Source organism: Apteryx mantelli, chromosome 2, assembly GCF_036417845.1.
Source record: "Apteryx mantelli isolate bAptMan1 chromosome 2, bAptMan1.hap1, whole genome shotgun sequence".
NCBI lineage: Eukaryota > Metazoa > Chordata > Aves > Apterygiformes > Apterygidae > Apteryx > Apteryx mantelli.
In genome coordinates, this window is record NC_089979.1 from 66,920,292 (window position 1) to 66,940,339 (window position 20,048).

General features: G+C 36.8%; 1 protein-coding gene across 1 annotated transcript in view; it reads left to right on the plus strand.

The window, feature by feature from the left end:
- Positions 1-20,048, plus strand: part of EXOC2 (exocyst complex component 2) — a 143,424-nt gene that overhangs the window by 41,028 nt on the left and 82,348 nt on the right. The window contains exons 7-10 of the mRNA XM_013942074.2: positions 13,156-13,236; positions 17,096-17,241; positions 17,345-17,426; positions 17,930-18,032. Coding sequence (XP_013797528.1) covers positions 13,156-13,236; positions 17,096-17,241; positions 17,345-17,426; positions 17,930-18,032 — 412 coding nt within the window. The remainder of the gene's footprint in view (positions 1-13,155; positions 13,237-17,095; positions 17,242-17,344; positions 17,427-17,929; positions 18,033-20,048) is intronic.

The window sequence follows — 20,048 nt, forward strand, 5'->3', positions numbered from 1 at the left end:
GTCTTAGTGACACTTCATGTCTGCAATCAAAATGGCATATTTTTATTTTCCTCCCAGGGATCTCCTGTAAGTATTCAAAAGGAAAAAAATGTGTAGCTTGTGTCATTCTAAATAATGAATTAAAATATTACTGAGAAAGAATGGCCTTGATGTTATTGTCGAAGAAAATTAGAGACTTCAAGTCTTAATCTCTTATACATATAAATCAATAACACTGGAGTTCCAGGGACTTGTAAAATCAATACAGTAGTTTACAATAATTAATACAGTATTTATTTTTAACTTCTGAAACCACACTGTTAATGAGGATGTAGTGCAGGTCACAGCTGCCTTCTGTAGCATTTTGATTTCCTTTTTCCTGATGAAATTTTCTATTAATTGCATATACAGAAGTGCTTTTGATTCTTTTCACTCTAAAAAAAAAAGTATATATACACATTTCAGCTTTATAATGCAGAGCTTCTCATTTGTCCCGTCTTCCCATATATGCAGAATGTTTTTAAGGGAGTCTAGCTGGAAAAAAAAAATGCTTATCTTTTGAAAGACTTGTACCTATAATAGTTGCAAGGAACAGCTAACTTGCAAGGATATGGAGAGAGTTTCGGTAGCAGCAGCAAAAAAGCATATTGAACAAGTCAAGTTTTTTCTCCAAAGCATTTGATTACTACAGTTTCCTCCAAAAAAAAAATGACAAGTATTCAGCATGAGCATTATTAGTATTGTTCTGGAGAAATGGCTCAGATGTCAAAACTTGAAAAAAACAAAAAGCAAAAAAACTCACGTCACACAACACATGAAATCTAGGCATCCAGTTAGGAAATTTAAACTCTTTAACAGAAGAGCTCTCATTAAATTAAAAATCCCATTACACTCTGCTGCTTATACCATGTTTGTACAAGGTGATATAATGCCACTTTTCTATTCATATACAAGTAAAGGGGAACTTGTGTGTCTTATTTTCTCTTTTAGAAAGGTTCAACTAGAACTTGTATGCATTTAAACAAAGTCACATCAAGAACAGTTTGTATTTGAAAGCTGAAATGTGGTTTCAGCACAAATTCTTAGGGACATGGGATTGGTTCTGCAAACTGTTTCATTTATAGTTGCTAAGCACAAGTTGTCACAGGCGAAAAGCAACTTAAGAAAACCATAATGGATCACATCTAGTTTGTTAGTCTTTCAGTACAGTTTAAATGTCCTGAGCTTGTTGAATTTTTTTGCCCACTTCATCTGGGAAGGTGTTCCAAAATCTAATGTGTTCTCCAAAGTCACGTTTTTGTTGATGGAGAAAATTTAGGCTGTCAGTCTTTCCCTCCAAATATCCCAGAACACTTCCTCCAATCCTGATGATTATTCTTTGCAAATCATAGGTCTGTTCCATTTCCATGTTGGCATTTTTTGTTGTTGTAGAGCAGAGCTATCTGTGTATGGTTATTTCTCCTAGCTCTCTCGAAATTGGTGTGGGATATTCTTTTTTGTAGGAAATTCATCCTAAGAGGTATTATCCTTTACCAGGTATTTCATAGCTATTTCTTTAACATGCATGTCTACCTGCTTTTTTAACTCATAAACTTTTAAAAATGTTTCTTTCAACTATATGAACTTGATCTGGGAAACCCTTAATTGCTCATTTTGGTGTTGCTTTTCTCATTAGCAGGGATCGGTAAGATCAGCTTTATTTTGCATGTGTTATCGGACTGTATCACACATTTAAATTAGTTACAATCTTTTCACCCGTAAGCAACTAAAACCATAAGTTATACCAAGATGCTTATTGTATTATGTGATTTAGAAAGTGTTTACTGAGAAAATAAAAGGCCAGATAGGCCAGAACCCTTGCTGCTTGGTTTAATTTCTTGGAAAACAGAATTGCCTTATCAGATCCTCATGTCTCTTTCTCTGTTAGCTTGGCTGACAGTTTTGACAGTGACTTTGCTGCAGAGGAGATGTTCGACAGGAAGTTTGTTTCATCAGCTGAAGGGAGCTGTAAACTGAGCTGAGGGGAACTGGGCTCACCTCAACTTGACCTGCTTGTCAACATCAGGGACTTAAACTGATTTATTTCCCATAATTCTAATTGCAACCTAGAAAGCAGCATTCCCAAAAGGGCTGCTGTTTATAAGATTGCAGAGATGTAATGTTTTATTGTCGTGAGCAAATGATGCCCCACCCAGAAGTCTTTGGAAGGCTAGGAAATAAATTTACTTTGAATATACTTATACTTTTTCTTTTACTATACTTTTACTATATACTTTTTGAATATAATTGTTTTGGAAATGTTAGGCTGCGGAGTTTCTTTTTATTTAATAAAAGGAAAAAAAATAGGGAAATGGCCACTTCACTTGCTCAGTTATGCAAAAACATGCAAATATTTGAGAATCATATTGGCCAGGAAGGAAGATATTGCGTTGTTTTTTGAAACATGGATATGTTGAACAAATTTGAGGTTTGTATTTGATGCTCTGGTTTGTCATGGCAACAGTTCTTCTGGTGCAGTGCAATTAAAAACACCTTTTAAATGATTTTCAGAAAAACTCTATAGGAAAGAGGCACTGCTAGCTACCATAGCTCTGTTCCTTTTCTCCTTTCCACTTGGAAGGCCATATGGTCTTTGTGAAAGCCAGTATAATGGAGTACTTTGACCATAACTGGCCTTTTGTGCAATATCTTGCCTAATACATAAGGTGGGATAATGCTTGCCTGGGTGGGATGATCCTCTGTCTGGCCAATGCATACTTCTGCTTCCTGCAGAGTATTTCTGCATGCCATCCCATAAGGCCAGTTCTAGGATGAGCATGTCAATGATCCAGGGTCTGGTTCAGTATGAGTAAACATGTTGTGCTGGCATTATGTCTGTTTAATGCATTTTCTCTAAAACTAAAACAAAAGAAACCACTGCATCTTTATTCAATTCTGAGTCAGATTAGGAATTTGGGAAACTAAAAGCTGATGTTTGTCTGTGATATAAATGTTCCTTTGCTTCTGTTTCTTGTGTACTTCAAAAACAGTTTTTGATTCGACTTAACATTTTTCTTGAACTCTGGGGTGCAGAGAGGAATGAGAAGTTATGTTTGAATTTAAAGAGAATGCATGCAACTAATTCTTCGTTGGTGATTCTATTTGCAAATAAATTAGCCAATGACGACCAGCTAATTTTAAAGTGCTTTTTTGCATTGTTACTCTTATCTCAGTTCACAGTCTCTTTTATCTTTTTGTCTGTTTGTCCAGCGAAATGTTAGTCCATGACTGTTTCTGCTAGGTACTAAGGTGTCAGACTGTTTTGCCAGCTTTTGTTCCTGTCACGGTTTTGTTTTTTAATATATCTAATTTATATTCGATTGCTCATTTCATTTTCACCTTACTCTACAGTCTCAAATGTATTTTCTCAAATAGTATGAATTTTCATTAATTGTATGGATTTGAGTAAATCAAATTCTGACATATGATTACTACTTACATGTTATACAGCTGACTTGAAATAGCTAGAGTAGTTCTTTGTTGAGTGCTCTCAGTGGTGTGTGTCCATTAATGTTGTCTTTCTCATCCTGCTTCAAGCAGTAGGAAATAGTCGTCTTGGGGTAAAAAAACCAGTGCACTTTTATTGCTAGAAATTTTCATTACAGTAATTCAGAGAGGTCAGAAACAACAGGGCCACAGGAACAAGTTGCCCCAAGATAAATTAGGATACAGCATGTATCTGACATGTATTTTACAGCATGTTAGCCACCTTAAGGTAACAGTTTGTATGCATGTATGTGCCCCACAGTAGATGCAAGGTAGCTTACTTCAGGTTGAGTTAAGATCATGCCTCCAAGTAGTCATGAAGGAATATGCTCTAAGCTCACTGTCCAGCTTTCCAAGTGGATGCTCATGTCTGAAGCCTCAAGATATCTTTGTGCTATATTATACAGAGAAGCTGAATAAGAAGCAACTGCCCCGTTGTAGCTACATATTTTATCCTTATGTTTATTGGCCTTCTCACATATGCACAATGACGAAAGAATAGCCATGCTGATTTAAGTTTGCTTATTGAAAACCTGTGTTCTGATATTGCACTGCTAGATGGCTAGGAGAAAAAGTGTTTGCTACGAGCAATATATGCTGAAAGAGAGATGACCTGGTAAAGACTCTCCAGTGAAGTATGTAACTGGGTGGTAGGTAGTATACTCTCAGGTGGATGCTTCTTCTTCATGCAATGCCTGTGATAGTTTCCATAGCAGACCAATTGTTACTGTAATGCAACTGTAAATAAATAAAATTTATGCTACCCTGATGGACAAAAGACTCAAACTTTTCTTTCATAGATGTTCTAGGATAGCAGTTTCTAATGTTTTTTTTTTCCCAGTGTCTCAAGCAAAAGATGGTCTAATTTGAAAAAGTGGAAAACTTCTCAGTAAAATTGTCTTGGTCCATGGTGAAATTTCTGTGTCCAGGCCTGTATCTGTCCTAATGCTAACTGCTCATGTGGTTTCTTTTAAATCAGTAATCATCTTTACAGATGTCAGCTGGTGACTAACTACTAGCAGCTTTCAGCTACCACATGCCTGTCATGTTTTGTGACTTTGTGTTTTTTCAAATATATTTTATTGGTATTTTACTTGAAAAATACTAAAACATCAAAAAGAAAGATTAGTTTTGGAATTAATTTTCAAATAGCAAATAGTGCAGTTGATGGCAAGTGTGCAAAAAAAGACCTAAGAGTAAACTTGACCCAGATTTGACCTACACACCATCTAAACGGCTTAGTTTCGTGTTGCATCATTCCATTTTGATTTCAATTCCATTTTTAGATTGCATGCAATGTTTAAAAGCTGCTTTTATTCCTACCGTTAGCTTTCACAGATCCAAGAGGTTAGCAGTGTGTAGGTAATAAGGGAATAGCATTTCCCATTCTCTAAAATTCTCGTGTACCCTGGCATAGCCTCAGTCCAACCATGGAATTTTTAGTGGATCCATAAGTGGATCCACTATTTTTATTGTCTATTTCTGAGATATTTCCCTAGAAATGTCACACTTGCTTGTGTGCTCCATGAGAGCAAAGTATTAAGGCCTCACAATTTTTTTAGACTATGATGTTTGGTCTCCTATTTCCATAAAGCCTTCCCTCCCAGTATTGTACTTTAATTTTTTATACATAATTTTAAGTCTCTTTATTTTATTAGGTTTTTGCCACTGTGCTGGGGAAACAAACTTGAAAAAGTAAAAGCTAAAGAAGTAAAACACAAAACAGTGATTAAAGGGAATACAACATTTACTTCAGTATTTTATAATTTTTGCTTAGCTTGGCAACGTTTCACAGAGTAAAGCCACCTTTACCCTGCAGTTCACAAAAATATCCAGAAATCGCTGAAAAATTAATACTTAGCAGTACTGTTTATTGGCCATAGTAACAAACTTTTAGGTCCGTTAGGTTTTTATAGTGTAATGTATTATCAACTCTGATCATGACTAGCTGTCTTTGTGTTGCTTTGCTCATCATAAACAGTTATGCACTCCTGTGGAATTCAGGAAGAATTCTCAAATTCATTGAGAAGAATTCTCAAATTCAGAAGACTTCTCTTCAAATTACAGAAAATATTTAATATTTTTCACCAGGAAAACAAAGGCATTTTCATTCATGCATTTGCTGGAATCCTGGAAGCATGTTAACATGTGTTGTTCTTCCTTCCATTACTATGCTTTAGTGCCAAGTTCTTCATGGTTACCACATTAACATCTTCAGAACTACTTTGCTGAATCAATCTTTCCTTTTTGTCCTTTTTTTCCTCTTGTTTTCTGCATCTGATTAAAAAGGTTTGATATGTTTTGGGTCCCTTTTTTTCTTTAACCATATTTCTGTGCAAATGGATAAGATTTTTAGATATGCTAAATGCATGTCTATCCCTCTTCTCATTAGAAAATGGTAAAAAACTCACATCTGTTTTGCTTTGAGCAGAGTTAGGCAGAGGAAGTTTTGAGAATACCACTCCTTGGTGCTTATCTCAAAATGCATCTAAAAAAAAATCCAATGAGTAAATCAAAATGAAATTTGCAAGTCAAAAATTGCCTGACCCTGACAAGTGTGGTTTAATTTGTTACAGATTTACAGTTGCCCAAGTAGCAAACCATATCCTTCCTTAGAAGAAATCAAATTGTTTTCTACACAAGCAGCAATGAATTTAATTGCAGTTTATTTTACTACGAGCCTATACTTTGGTTTATTTGCCAGATTAAACTATTGCTTGTGTTTTGACAAAATCCTGAAGTATTTGGTCACAGTTTAGAGCTTGTGAGCTCTAAGCTTAGTATCTTGCCTATCAAAAGTTAGTGTTTCACTGAAGCTGTGAAGTTTGCAAGCCTTCAAATACTCTGACTTAGCTGGGAAACTGGAACACCTATTGACAAGGATAGTACAAAAAGCAGTTAATTTTCTGGACATGGTCAAAGTGTGTAGACCCAGACCATCTTCACTTTATTTATTGTATGCTTCTTACCATAAAGCTTCTTGTAATTGTAAATGGGCTCTGCTAGGTTTGGAAATGCTGAGAAGTGACCTCAACTGCTGTTCCAACTTGTATAGTTCATATCAAGTAAGTCCAGGTGACTCACAGTTCAGGAATAAAGTCCTTCCCATCTCTCTCTTTTTCAAGCCTTCAGAGGGAACCCTAAAACTTTCTCCTTGCTCTTCTTACCCTCGGCTCATTAGTGGCTGCCGTGTGAAGCTGCAGCTGAAGTTAATCTAACTACTGGCTGCTGACAGAGATGTAGGCTTGCTTTCCACCTGTCCTTAGCCATACACTCCTTTCTCTTCTGTTGCATTGCAATGGTGCTGCTGTGGCTTGGTTTAGACAAACTCACTGATGAATAAAAAAACCTCTTTTCTTTTGCTGAGTTAGTTTTCCACAAGATCGGCTCACTGCTTCTGCCCTGCATTTGTGTGATTTCTAGATCCAGCACAAGGAAGCATGCAGTTTGGAAATGGTGATGAGAAGGCGAATCATCCAAACTACAGTAGCCCACCATTACATGGTTTTAGTCCAAAATGAAAGAATAACATCAGTCACAGAATCACTGAGGTTGGAAGGGACCTCTGGAGATCATCTCGTCCAAACCCCCTACTCAAGCAGGGTCACCTAGAGCACATTGCACAGGATTGCATCCAGGCATGTTTTGAATATCTCCAGAGAAGGAGACTCCACAACCTCTCTGGGCTATCTGTTCCAGTGCTCAGTCACCCTCATGGTAAAAAAGTTTTTCTTGTGTCCAGATGGAACTTCCTGTGTTTCAGTTTGTGCCCGTTGCCTCACGTCCTATCACGGGCACCACTGAAAAGAGTCTGGCCCCATTCTCTTGACACCCTCTCTTCAGATATTTATACCCATTGACAAGATCCCCCCTCAGTCTTCTCTTCTTCAGACTAAACGATCCTGGCACTCTCGCTTTTTTCTCATAAGAGAGATGCCCCAGTTCCTTCATCATCTCAGTAGCCCTTTGCTGGACTCGCTCTAGTAACTCCATGTCTCTCTTGTGTTGGGGAACCCAGAAGTGGACGCAGTACTCCAAATGCAGCCTCACCAGGGCTGTGTAGAGGGGAAGGATTACCTCCTTTGACCTGCTGGCAACACTCTTCCTGATGCACCCCAGGATACCATTGGCATTCTTGGCCGCAAGGGCACATTGCTGCCTCATGCTTAACTTCGTGTCCACCAGCACTCCCAGGTCCTTCTCCGCAGAGCTGCTTTCCAGCAGGTCAACCCCCAACCTGCACTGGTGCATGGGGTTATTCCTCCCCAGGTGCACTTGCTTTTGTTGAACTTCATGAGGTTCCTCTCCGCCCACCTCTCCAGCCTGTCCAGGTCTCTCTGAATGGCAGCACAGCCCTCTGGTGCATCCGCCACTCCTCCCAGTTTGGTATCGTCAGCAAACTTGCTGAGGGTGCACTCTGTCCCTTCATCCAGGTCATTGATGAAGTTGTTGAACAAGACTGGACCCAGTACTGACCCCTGGGGGACACCGCTAGCTACAGGCCTCCAACTAGACTCTGCGTCGCTGATCACAACCCTCTGAGCTCTGCCATTCAGCCAATTTTCAATCCACCTCACTGTCCACTCATCCAGCTGCACTTCCTGAGCTTGCCTATGAGGATGCTTTGGGAGACAGTGTCAAAAGCCTTGCTGAAGTCAAGGGAGACAACATCCACTGCTCTCCCCTCATCTACCCAGCCAGTCATTCCATCATAGAAGGCTATCAGATTGTTTAAGCATGATTTCCCCTTGGTGAAGCCATGCTGACTACTCCTGATCACTTTCTTGTCCTCCACATGCTTGGAGATGGCCTCCAGGATGAGCTGCTCCATCACCTTTCCAGGGATGCAGCTGAGGCTGACTGGCCTGTAGTTCCCTGGGTCCTCCTTCTTGCCCTTTTTGAAGACTGGGGTGACATTGGCTTTCTTCCAGTCCTTAGGCACCTCTCCTGTTCTCCATGACCTTTCAAAGATGATGGAGAGCGGCTTAGCAATGACATCTGCCAGCTCCCTCAGCACTCGTGGGTGCATCCTATTGGGGCCCATGGATTTGTGGGTGTCAAGTTTGCTTAAATGATCTCTAACCCGATCCTCCTCAACCAAGGGAAAGTCTTCCTTTCTCCAGACTTTTTCTCTTGCCTCCAGGGTCTGGGGTTCCTGAGGGCTGGCCTGAGCAGGAAAGACTGAAGCAAAGAAGGCATTCAGTAACTCTGCCTTCTCTGCATCCTTTGTCACCAGGGCACCCACCCCATTCAGCAAAGGGCCCACATTTTCCCTAGTCTTCCTCTTGCTACTGATGTATTTGAAGAAGCCCTTCTTGTTGTCCTTGATATCTCTTGCCAGATTTTATTCCAAACGGGCCTTAGCCTTCCTCGTCACATCCCTGCATACTCTGACAACGTTCCTATATTCCTCCCAATTGGCCTGTCTCCCTTTCCACTTTCTGTATACTTCCTTTTCCTGGTTGAGTTTTGCCAGGAGCTCCTTGTTCATCCATGCAGGTTTCCTACCTCCTTTGCTTGACTTTCTACTCATAGGGATGCACCGCTCTTGAGCCTGGAGGAGGTGATGTTTGAATATTAACCAGCTCTCTTGAACGCCCCTTCCTTCTAGGGCCTTAACCCATGGGATTCCTCCAAGTAGGTCCCTGAAGAGGCCAAAGTTTGCTCTCCTGAAGTCCAGGGTTGCGATCCTACTTAGTGCCCTGCTGCCTCCTCGCAGCATCCTGAACTCCACCATCTCATGGTCACTGCAGCCAAGGCTGCCCCTGACCTTCACATCTTCCACCAGTCCTTCTTTCTTTGTTAGTACAAGGTCCAGCAGCACCCTTCTCCTTGTTGGCTCCTCCACCACCTGTGTCAAGAAGTTGTCACCAGTGCTCTGCAGGAACCTCCGGGACTGTTTGTGCCTAGCTGTGTTGTCTTTCCAGCAGATATCAGGGTGATTGAAGTCCCCCATGAGAACCAGGGCCTGGGATCGTGAGGCTACTTCCAGCTGTCTGTAGAAGGCCTCATCGACTTCCTCTTCCTGATCAGGTGGCCTGTAGCAAATACCCACAACAGTATCACCCATGCTAGCCTGCCCTTTGATCCTTACCCATAAGCTCTCGACTCGCTCTTCATCCACCCCTAGGCACAGCTCAATACATTCCAGTTGCTCTCTCACGTAAAGAGTATCTCTAAATTCCTTCCCAGCAGATTAGGTCAACAGATATTTTTCTTTACTGCATATAGTTTTATTTGTCTAGACTTATAAGTCAGAGGGTCCTGTGTGGAAGGAACGCTTACTTAACTTTCCAAAAATTATTTCATGCAAACAAAGTTTAGACTTTCTACTAAAAAAAATTTTTCATAACATTTTTCACTCTGAAAACTTAAAATCTTTTTTTCGTAGCCCAACTTTGGCATACATATGCATGCCTTATTGCTATATCTGAATTTAATGGATAGAAGTAGCATCAATACATGAAGAAAGAAAGTAGCTTGTTAAATATGTAGTAAGGAATTCAACAGGTCCTTTTATGTGTATCGAGAGTAATTTAGGTAGGTCTACACTTCTTCATTATGTCCTAAGATACTTTAATTGAGACAGTGGTCCAAAAATTCCTTTTGGTTTACCCTACCTGTTATGTATGTTTAAGATGCCTTTACTTATATCACACAGTGCTTTCCTCCTTCCTGGAACTTAACACCTTATTGAAAAAAAAAAAAAAGCATAAATATTTTCCCCCTTGTAGACATCTTGTTCTCTTCTGGAATACCTGTGCGCTGGCTTAATGTGATAACTCTTCCTGGATTTGCAACAACACTATTTTCAAGCAGAGAATCTCAAACACTTTATGCCAATCCACTACCTTTAAAACCTACCAGCGTGAAAAATGTAATGTTCCATTTCCCAAAAGGAAGAGGAGGGAATAGTATGGCTATTGTATCTTCTTATCTAATGGAGATGATGAAGAGAACTGCTTTGGAGAAGATGCATTTTAAAAATTTCAGGAACTGATTCATGATCATGATACAATTTCTGAATAAGCTGCTTTCAAAATTAAAAAAAATGCATTTCATGGCTTAATGTTATTTAAACTGGTAACATGTTAAATGACAGTCTTTCAGAACTTACTGTTCAGTCCATTAAAGGAAATCTTGATCATGTTTTGCATATATTTTACAATAAAAACTGTTTCTGAGGGAGGTTTAGATGTTATGGTTCAGTTGTGGAAATTTTGAGTTGTCTCCCCTTCAGGAGTAGCATTTTAATTATTTGGTCAGCAATTAATGCTATGTAATTAATACTTACAAAGTATTGCATTTAAAAAATCTTTGAGACAATAAATAACTTATTTTTATCCACAGCCATGTAGAAAATATCTTTTGAAAATACACTTCAGAACATGATTTGAATATATTTAAATTCAAATAGTTACCATTTGACAGTGTTCCAATAATATTTACAACACTTGGTTTAAAAATAACTGCTTATGTTTTGGTTGCTGTTCTGATGAACTTGTTGTTCAGTATGTAACTTAGATTGCAGTACTGTAACTGTGCTACACATGACCAGAACTCATGCATATAAATGGAGTTATATCATTAGAACCTGTAATGTTTTTGTTATAAAATTATGAAGATATATTCTCAGAAGTAAATGATGTCCATGTTATCTATAAAATATGTGCTATGATTCAAGAATACGCAATCTTTAAAATAGTTTTCTATTCCTGAACATATGGAAGAATTTAAATGTGGATTATCTTAAGAAATATGGTGTCCTAAATCAGATTTTTTTTCCTGTAGTGATTTTAATAAAAAAAATAAAGAGGCTCTGTTGCATTTTTGAGAAAACAAAGCTTCCTGAAATTTTGTGTTTAGGCTCCATTTGAAGGGTTGTGTTTGTCTGAGAATAACGGAATTTTCTCTCTTTTCTTTTGCCCTCTCTTTTTTGCCTTTTTTCTTTTTAAATGAAAACTCCTTCTTTGAAAGAGGCTGGATACTATCATAAAGCACCAGCCGGTTTCAGAATAGCCGCCATCTCTCACTCTTTACAGTAGGATTGAGGCCACAGGCTTGCCTTACTAGTTAGTTTGTCTCTGTTTACTTGTTGCTCTTAGGCTGTGTCTGCGTAGCGGGGGCAAATAGGAATAGATTTGTAGAGGAAGACAGTTGGTGATGAGAACCTGATGTACCTGTTATTCACCCTCCAGGGTGCTTCTTCAGACTAGCTTGAGTATCACCCTGTGGACTGAATGCCGAGTACCTGTTGGAGCACTTTAAGTGTGCTCCTGGGGTGCATCTTCTCAGTCACTTTCATCTTAAAAGAATCCAGCTCAAGCACTCCAAGATTGCTCTGTCGTGCAAACCAAGGCAAGATAATTGGGGACAATTGGGAGATTGGTTTCAAGAATGTATTTGTGTTCTGAACTAAAATGTATCATTATTCACTTTCTTAAAAGCACAGAGCACCACTGTCTGCATGGGTAGCTTCACTTCATTCTGAGAACTAGTGGGAAGGAATAGCAATTTTTTAGAAGACCTCTCAGCTGAAACTGATGGGGAAACTTTTTTTTTTTAAGCAACAGAAGCTGATGGTTACTTGATAGAAAATTTTATGTATGTTAATAGATTAAAAATTTTAAAAGAAATCATATGATTTTAAAATAATTATTTTATATATGCAGGATGCAAGTATGCAAGATTACTAGTAATCTTTAAAAAACAAAACAAAAAAATAATGATTTCTGCCAGTTGCACTCAACAGAGAGGAAGAGGAAAGGGAGACTGAATAAGAGACAGGAAGTAGAAGAAAGCAATATCTACACTCCATTTGCTGCCTGTATTTCCAGAGTGGTATAGTGTAGTCAGAGTCTGCTGGTAAATCTGTCCCTTCCTTTCAAAGAAATTATGAGGAAAACAACAAATTAATGCTGATACTAAATTTTTCCACATCCATTAGTAATACCACGTGGAAACAAGAATTTGGACTCTGGGCATTTTAGCACAGGAAAAAATAGCATCTTCTAAAAACAAAGCAACCCCTCCCCCCACCCCCCATTTTCATGTGGTTTTCAGCAAAAGCACCACAGTGCTTTTGTGTAGTGGTTAATGCAGGATGTTGCTACAAGGTACACTGAAATTGCACAAGTGCTTTGTGATTGCATTCTTACAGATGAAAACAACTTATTTGGGGAGGTTTCTAACACTTGATTTTGAGGTCACTTGGATTCCCTATGGCTCTTTTTCTACTCTTTAATTATTGGTAATACCTTTTCTGAGAGATCAGTCTAAAAGGCCAGTTTTGCCCCACAAAGCAAAATTATTTTGTGTTTGAATGATGCTTACTTTTCAAAATACTGGGTAGAATTAATACCTGTACTACACGATAGCTAATCAGGATTATTCTCCCCAGGTTTTATTTTTTTTAAGGGTTGTACGTACAGGAAGTCTGTTAAAGTAATGGTTAAAGTTCTGCAGCATCTGGCTCTCAGCCCTGTGCTCCACTAGACTATGCTGCCATGAAACATGTTTGTATTTTTTATGTCTAACAAGAAAAATAACACTTTATTTTAAATATGAAAAAATGTTTAAAAGTGTCACTTTGATGTAATGTATTCCCACCTATTAAAATGTTCTGCATTTTAACTAGACACTTTATTTCAGCAATTCATCAAAAACTGGAAGCGGATGGAACGGAAAAAGTAGAAGGATCCATGACGCAAAAACTGGAGAATGTACTGAACAGTAAGTTTTGTCTGTCTACCAGCAACTATTTATGGACTTTGGACTTTATAACAAGTTTTAATATATTTCTTGGAATATGGTAGAAAGCAGAAAACAGTACACTCTCTCTTGCCATTTCCCTTTTGATGGTAGTGGTTTTAGGGTGTGATACTACACTTTTTGAAAAAAGTGGCAACTTCTGCCCTGAATTTCAGTGGACAAAGGATTGAGTTTGTGTTAACAAAGAAAATAAAAAGAAGCCTACAGCGTTCAATTTAAATGAATTTTGGTGGCATCTCAATTTTAAATGTACAAAGAAAACAAAAGACATAGATAGAGCTGTAGAAGGATGAGCAAAACTAAATACCAAGATTGTAAAAACTTTTAGCAAAGGAGAAAAATACAAATTCTGTTTGCAGTAACAAGGTCTATTAATAGGATATTTTTCATTTAATGTGCTGTCATTCAGACTACTTGAAATTAGTATTCTTTTAGAAACTTCTGAGAAGCTATCAATACCTTCTTTTCTGTGTTTCTGTGTATTAGTTGTAGGATTTTGTTGAGAAAGATTACTTGAATTTACTGCAGTTTGGTATGTGTTTCATCAGATCAAAAAGTTACTTTTTTTAATTCTGGGAATTTTGCCAAGATAATTTTACTTTGTTTCATTGTGATTTTTTTCACAGAGGAAGGGATGTTTCCCTTAGTGCTGTATCAATAAGCAGGAATGACATCCAGATAGCTGACTCTGTGTTGGAAAGTCTGAGTGTATTTTCTGAAAAAGGGAAAGTGACATGGAAGTTCACTGTTTTTGTTCTCTTGTATGAATAAAGCGGTGACTGTTCGTGTGGAGCAGAAGGAAAGCAGGTTTTTTTGTTTATGTGTTTGTTTTTTGTGAACACCCTTAGTTTTGCTCATTAGTAATACATTAACGTTCACAGCAAAGGTGTAGTTTTGAACATTGTTCTTCCCCATCCTGTTGTCACCTGGAATGCAAAACCTGACGTGCATATATTTGCTGTCTGAATGGCTTGTGTGCCAAAATCTGCTTGATACAAATAGGGTAGAGGAAAAAAGCAATTAATGACATTCGTAGGTGCAGTCCCCAGTACTCTGTATCAATACTAGGCCACGCACCAAGCACAGATCCTTTGGAGAGCACTTTCCCTTTGACAAAAATATGTAACAGATTTTAATGTAAATGAGTGAAGCTATAAAATCTTGCAGGGTCACAGACTAATATGAGACAGACCTACCTGTAATATACAATTACTTTTTCATTTGATAAATGCTGGCTGAAATCTGTATGCAAATGATGAGGATCATCTTTTGCAAGCTGGCCCTTTAGAGGAACTTGTGCCAGCCACTTCAGAGTGGTATTAGGTTTAGCTCGGCTGTGAAAAGAATTGGCTCCTTTTCCTTCTGATACTTTGCAAGTCATGACTGGTGGGAGGCAGGGGGTAGGAATACAGGGATTTAAAAAGAGTAAACAATATTATGCAAAGTAGTTTAGGATGAAAGCCTTGTTTTTTTTCTGGCCATTCAAAAGTGTCCTTAGTTACTATTCTATAAAGAATTGACTTTCAAGTGCTTCTGTAATCCATGAGTTAAAGGGCCTGTTTTCAAAACTGTCCTCAAATCATTAATGAAATTTTGCATTTTATTTACTGTAGGTGCATATTTTGAGAGACGTATTTTGTGAGCCTGATTAGAGAGTCCTAAGACTAAGGATGTTTTCTACAGCATCTGAATACATTAAAATAGTTTGCCAAATTGTTGGATTGAAACTGCATAGGATAGCAGAATCTGGTGTTATAGGTGTAATTATAAGTGTTTGGAGGTGCAATTAAATATGTTAAATAAGATATTAAATAGATATATATGTGTATTTATTTATAAAAATATGTGGTGTGGTGTAATTAATTTCACAAAGAATTGTATCTTAAAGGAGGTCAATTCTCTCCATTATGTGGTGTTTCTATCAGGCTCTATGAAAGACAATGTTGGATAATTAGAGCTTTATTTTGAGGTAAAAAGAAAATTTGTACACAGTACAAATCCTCTATTGTGAAAACACAGTTAATCAACATAGGACTTGCATTATTTATGTTTAGATTATTCATCAGTAATCAAGAGATAAAGGTTGTTAATGTAGAAGGGATTTGGAAGAGAAGAAGGGAGGACATGTTACAATTTTTTTTTTAATCTAAAATGAAAGATCTTTCCTGCAGAGTAATGAATTTGATTAAGATGTTTAGAGATTCAAACAAGTTATTTAAGTAAAACAGAGTCCATAGAAAAATTTGCAAAATCATTTACTTGAACTGAGGATTTATACAGCAAATTATGTCTTAAAGAAATCAAGATGTATTTTCTTTTAAACTAAAGATGGATGTCACTGTGCAATTTCTGCAGTTCTCAATTACCTTTTAAAAAGTTTGTCTTGTATTGAGTAAAGAAAAATGCTTTATGAATATAACTGTAATCACCAAAAATAGTACGTTGCTTGTTACTTGGCTGTTAAAAGTATGGACAAGAAACATATGAATTCAAACAAAACAAATTTTGTTTACTAGAAGGATTTATGAAACAAGCATCTATTATAACCTCAAGAAAAAGAAAATCCAACTTTATCTGTGGTCTGCATTTAAATGTCCAGCTAGCTGTTTCATTGTGTATTTCTACTTAATAGATTAAAGTATTTTACGCTAAATAGTATGTAGTAGAAATAGCAATCCTCACAAAACATTTTTTTACATCAGGGCTTCAAAATTTCAACGAAGTTTAAACATTATTTAGATATAACAATTATTTCACAAAGACTACTTTTAACATGAGCAGGCCACCCACAGTGTTGACTAGAGAAAATGGCATGCACGCCACCCAGTGAGACTGATGTAATTTTTTTCATCTTTGCTTAAAGTATAGTCACTAGACCAGATAATGTAGAAACTTTTACAGGCAGCGATCAAAAAGGCTAAAACAGTTCCACTTTTTGTTTCTTTGACTAATTAAAAATAAGCCACAAGTTGAAAAATGCATTTATTTGCATGCGATGTAAATCTTCTCTACTATAAATGAAATTCTGTTATTCAGAGAAAGGAAATTATGGGGAATCTTTAGTACAAGGTAGTATACTTTGTAGTCTGAATAAAAAAGGTTTTAAGAATGTATTTATTGAAGAATATTCATACATAATGTAGAAACTTTGTTCCATGAAATTGTTGACCAAGAGCTTGATCCTGTATGCAATGAAGCCAGTAAGAGATTTAAAGTAATGTGAAGACAATTTATGTTTATTCTATTACAGTGCCCAGCTAGTTATAGTCTCAATAACATTATTGTCTATGATTTAATCATTGGTACTTTGAATAATGACTCATTTAAATATCAAACAGTTTTAATCATTCTATAGATTTAATTTAAAAACACAAAAAAATTATGTTTACAAAACCCACAGTGATAACTCTTGAAGCTATGACACTAATTAACATTATGAAATTATACTATTCTAAAAAGAAAACTTTGTATGATTTTTCTATATCCTGAAATGCATAATTTAGCTGTAAAATGTAGATCAGGAGCCAAAGCAAACTATAAAATATCTGAAAAGAAGTTAAGCATTTGAAATAGGGGAGTGTGATTGTTTTTAATTGCACAGGGATCTTACCACATTAAAATGCTAAGTGGTTCACTTTGAAATAGTATTTCATAAATTGCAAAATGTTAACACAAAAAAAGAATAAAATGTTAGCAATAATTTTTCACTTGCTCTGAAAAACTTGAATGAATGTGTCAGTCATTAAAATGAGGAAAATTTGTGTCTAATTTGTACTGATTACCTACTTTACTTTTCTTATTTTCATCCTTTTTAAAATAGGAGCCAGTAACACAGCAGATACCTTATTCCAAGAAGTGCTGGGTCGCAAGGACAAAGCTGATTCAACGAGAAATGCACTTAATGTGCTTCAGCGTTTTAAATTTCTTTTCAACCTTCCCTTAAATATCGAAAGGAATATCCAAAAGGTATAATCCTTTAAAATCCTTTAAAACTATGTTTCTGCTTCCTGAAATTAGTCTACATTATCTTTTTCATGACAAATACAAATTTTGTTTGTTTGTTTTTAAGGGTGATTATGACGTGGTCATTAACGATTATGAAAAAGCCAAATCGCTTTTTGGAAAGACAGAGGTTCAAGTATTCAAAAAATGTAAGATATGAGATTATTTACTGACAGTATTTTAACTGCAAGGCTATAAACGCATAATAGTCTAAGGAGCTTTATGTGGGTTTCAGTTTCTGTTTATATGGAGTTCTCTTTAGATTATGAACAATTACTCTAAACAATATTTCTGACAGGTTTCTGACTGAGATATGTACTAGAAAATAATAAGTATAACAGGAGATTGCAGCCAATTTTATTTATTTGTTATTGAGGCTTTGTGTTACTGGACATGTAACAGGTTTCAGTAACTAAAGGATATGGCTTAGAGTGTCCTTCACTGACGTATTTTGGAAAGACTTCAAAGTCAAATTTTCTGTTTTGTAATACTGTTGTATTCCAAATTTTCAGGTGTAACTTGCTATAAAATGAGTTATATCAATTCTGCATTAAGTCCAGAAGGATCCGATGCCCTAGAAAAATAACTTAATTTTCAGTTCCCACTACTGCTCACGGCACACATTGGATTTATTTCCTCTCCCTGCTCCTAGATTACGCTGAAGTTGAAACCAGAATTGAAGCTTTAAGAAAACTTCTGTTGGATAAGCTGCTTGAAACTCCATCAACATTGCATGATCAGAAACGTTATATAAGGTAATCATTTGACTAATATCTTCTTCAGACGTATGATGTTGGATGTATATCTAAATCTGTTTCCTAACAGTGTAGTGAATATTCTTACTATGATTTAAACACAAATGTTTTAAAGCTATAAATATAGTATTTTAAGATTTTTATAAGTATATAAATAATGACAATAGATAGTTCTTGATGGTTTATTGAATAATAAAGAACACTTCTAGAATGAGAGCAATTTAATGAAAGATAACTGGGATTTAATTTGATTTTTTTAGTCTTAAACTCACATTTAGATTCTGATGCTTCCTCCAAACCATCACATTGCAAGTCTAGCCTGAAATGATCACTCATAAGTTACAGATCTCAAAATAGATTCTTTTTTAATGTGTGTTATTTCATTATTTCATCTTGACTTGATGTTGAAATGGAGTCATCGTGAGTCAAGTTATATTAGAAAGGTTTTAATCCAGACTTTCATTCAAATTTGGTTTTGGCTGTTTTACTACTCATTCTAAATAATATAGTTAGTTTATGTTTCTGGAGCATGAACCATTTCCCCAGTTTTCATTGAAATTCCCGGTTTTTCCATCATCCTTAAAGCTGATGTTGCAGTTTGTTTCAGGCATACTAACATGAGTTGTTTGGATCTCCTTATACCAGTAGACCTTAGTCTGCCTTATGATCCCTGGCACCAGACTTGTAAATGCTTTGGAAGATTTGATGGCTTTACTTTCAAAGCCTTTAAGTCTTAGACATTAGTAGGAATCCTGTTGTGGTTCAAGATTCCCAGTGTTTTTTTCAATTATCTTAAAAAATGTCGACCAAATGCAGTACTGTGTGAGGCATTCTTAAAACTCTCTGACACCTGTTTGAAGTCCCTGGTGTTTTGTGTGCTAGCCAGACCCATCCATACAGGACCAACTGCAGTATTGGAGACTCAGGTCCCATTACTTACGAGGCTAGACGATAACCAGCATACGTGCACACAGAGTGTCTCTCATTCTTTTGGGTGCCATAGAAATATCACATAATTATTACAACTGTGTTTTGAGATGAGTAGTTAAGCATTTTGCACCTCTGAAGAATGTGTTACTGTTTGGGGTTTTTTGTTTTTTTTTCCTATATCAATCTATATCAATCTTGAAAACCTTAAAGAAAAGCTTGGACGCAATCCTATACAATGTGCTCTAGGTGACCCTGCTTGAGCAGGGGGGTTGGACTGGATGATCTCCAGAGGTCCCTTCCAACCTCAACCATTCTGCCATTCTGATTTGTTTGAGCCAAGACTTACAAGCTCTTCCAAGAATTCTTTGGAAGAATTGGAGCTGTATCTGTTTAGGATTCTGAGTTTTTTTAGTTTTTCTCCAGCTCCATGCCTGGAGAAGCATTGAATCATTAACAATATCCCAGCCTACATTAAAGCAGTTTGTGCTAATGTAACTCCTTGGTGTATTCCACATCTAGAACACTATAACAAAAGAGAGCAAGGCATGCACAGATCTTGAATAATTTGAGGCTAATGAATTAACAGAAGCCCTGCATACAAAGTGTATACTACTGTAGCTGTTCTAATGGGGTTATGCTTGTGTACATTTCCTGGAGGCAAGGTGTGAAGAAAGCTTTCTTCAGAGCACTTTAGTTAAAAACAAATTAACGAAATCGTCTTTATAAAATAACTTCCATAAAAACTGCAATATTTATAAGTTGTGAGGTTTTTTTCTTCCTCTGTATGTTTGTTTTGTATGTCTACAGTGTCTAAGACTCATCAAGACCTGAAACACCATATCTTTCCACCTCAAAAATTCGGTACATATCTTTATGATTAGGCTTCAATCCATACTCTCCCTTTATTTTATTACACTATTTACACTGGTAATTATATTATACTCTTCAGAAACAGTTTACCATATCACTTAACAGCTAAGGGGATGCATTTTTTCCAAGGCCAGCAGTATTTTTTTTATTATTTTGTGTCTAAACAAAGACTAAAGTCCTCCTGAACTCTGATGAAGGACTTGAGCTCATAATTTA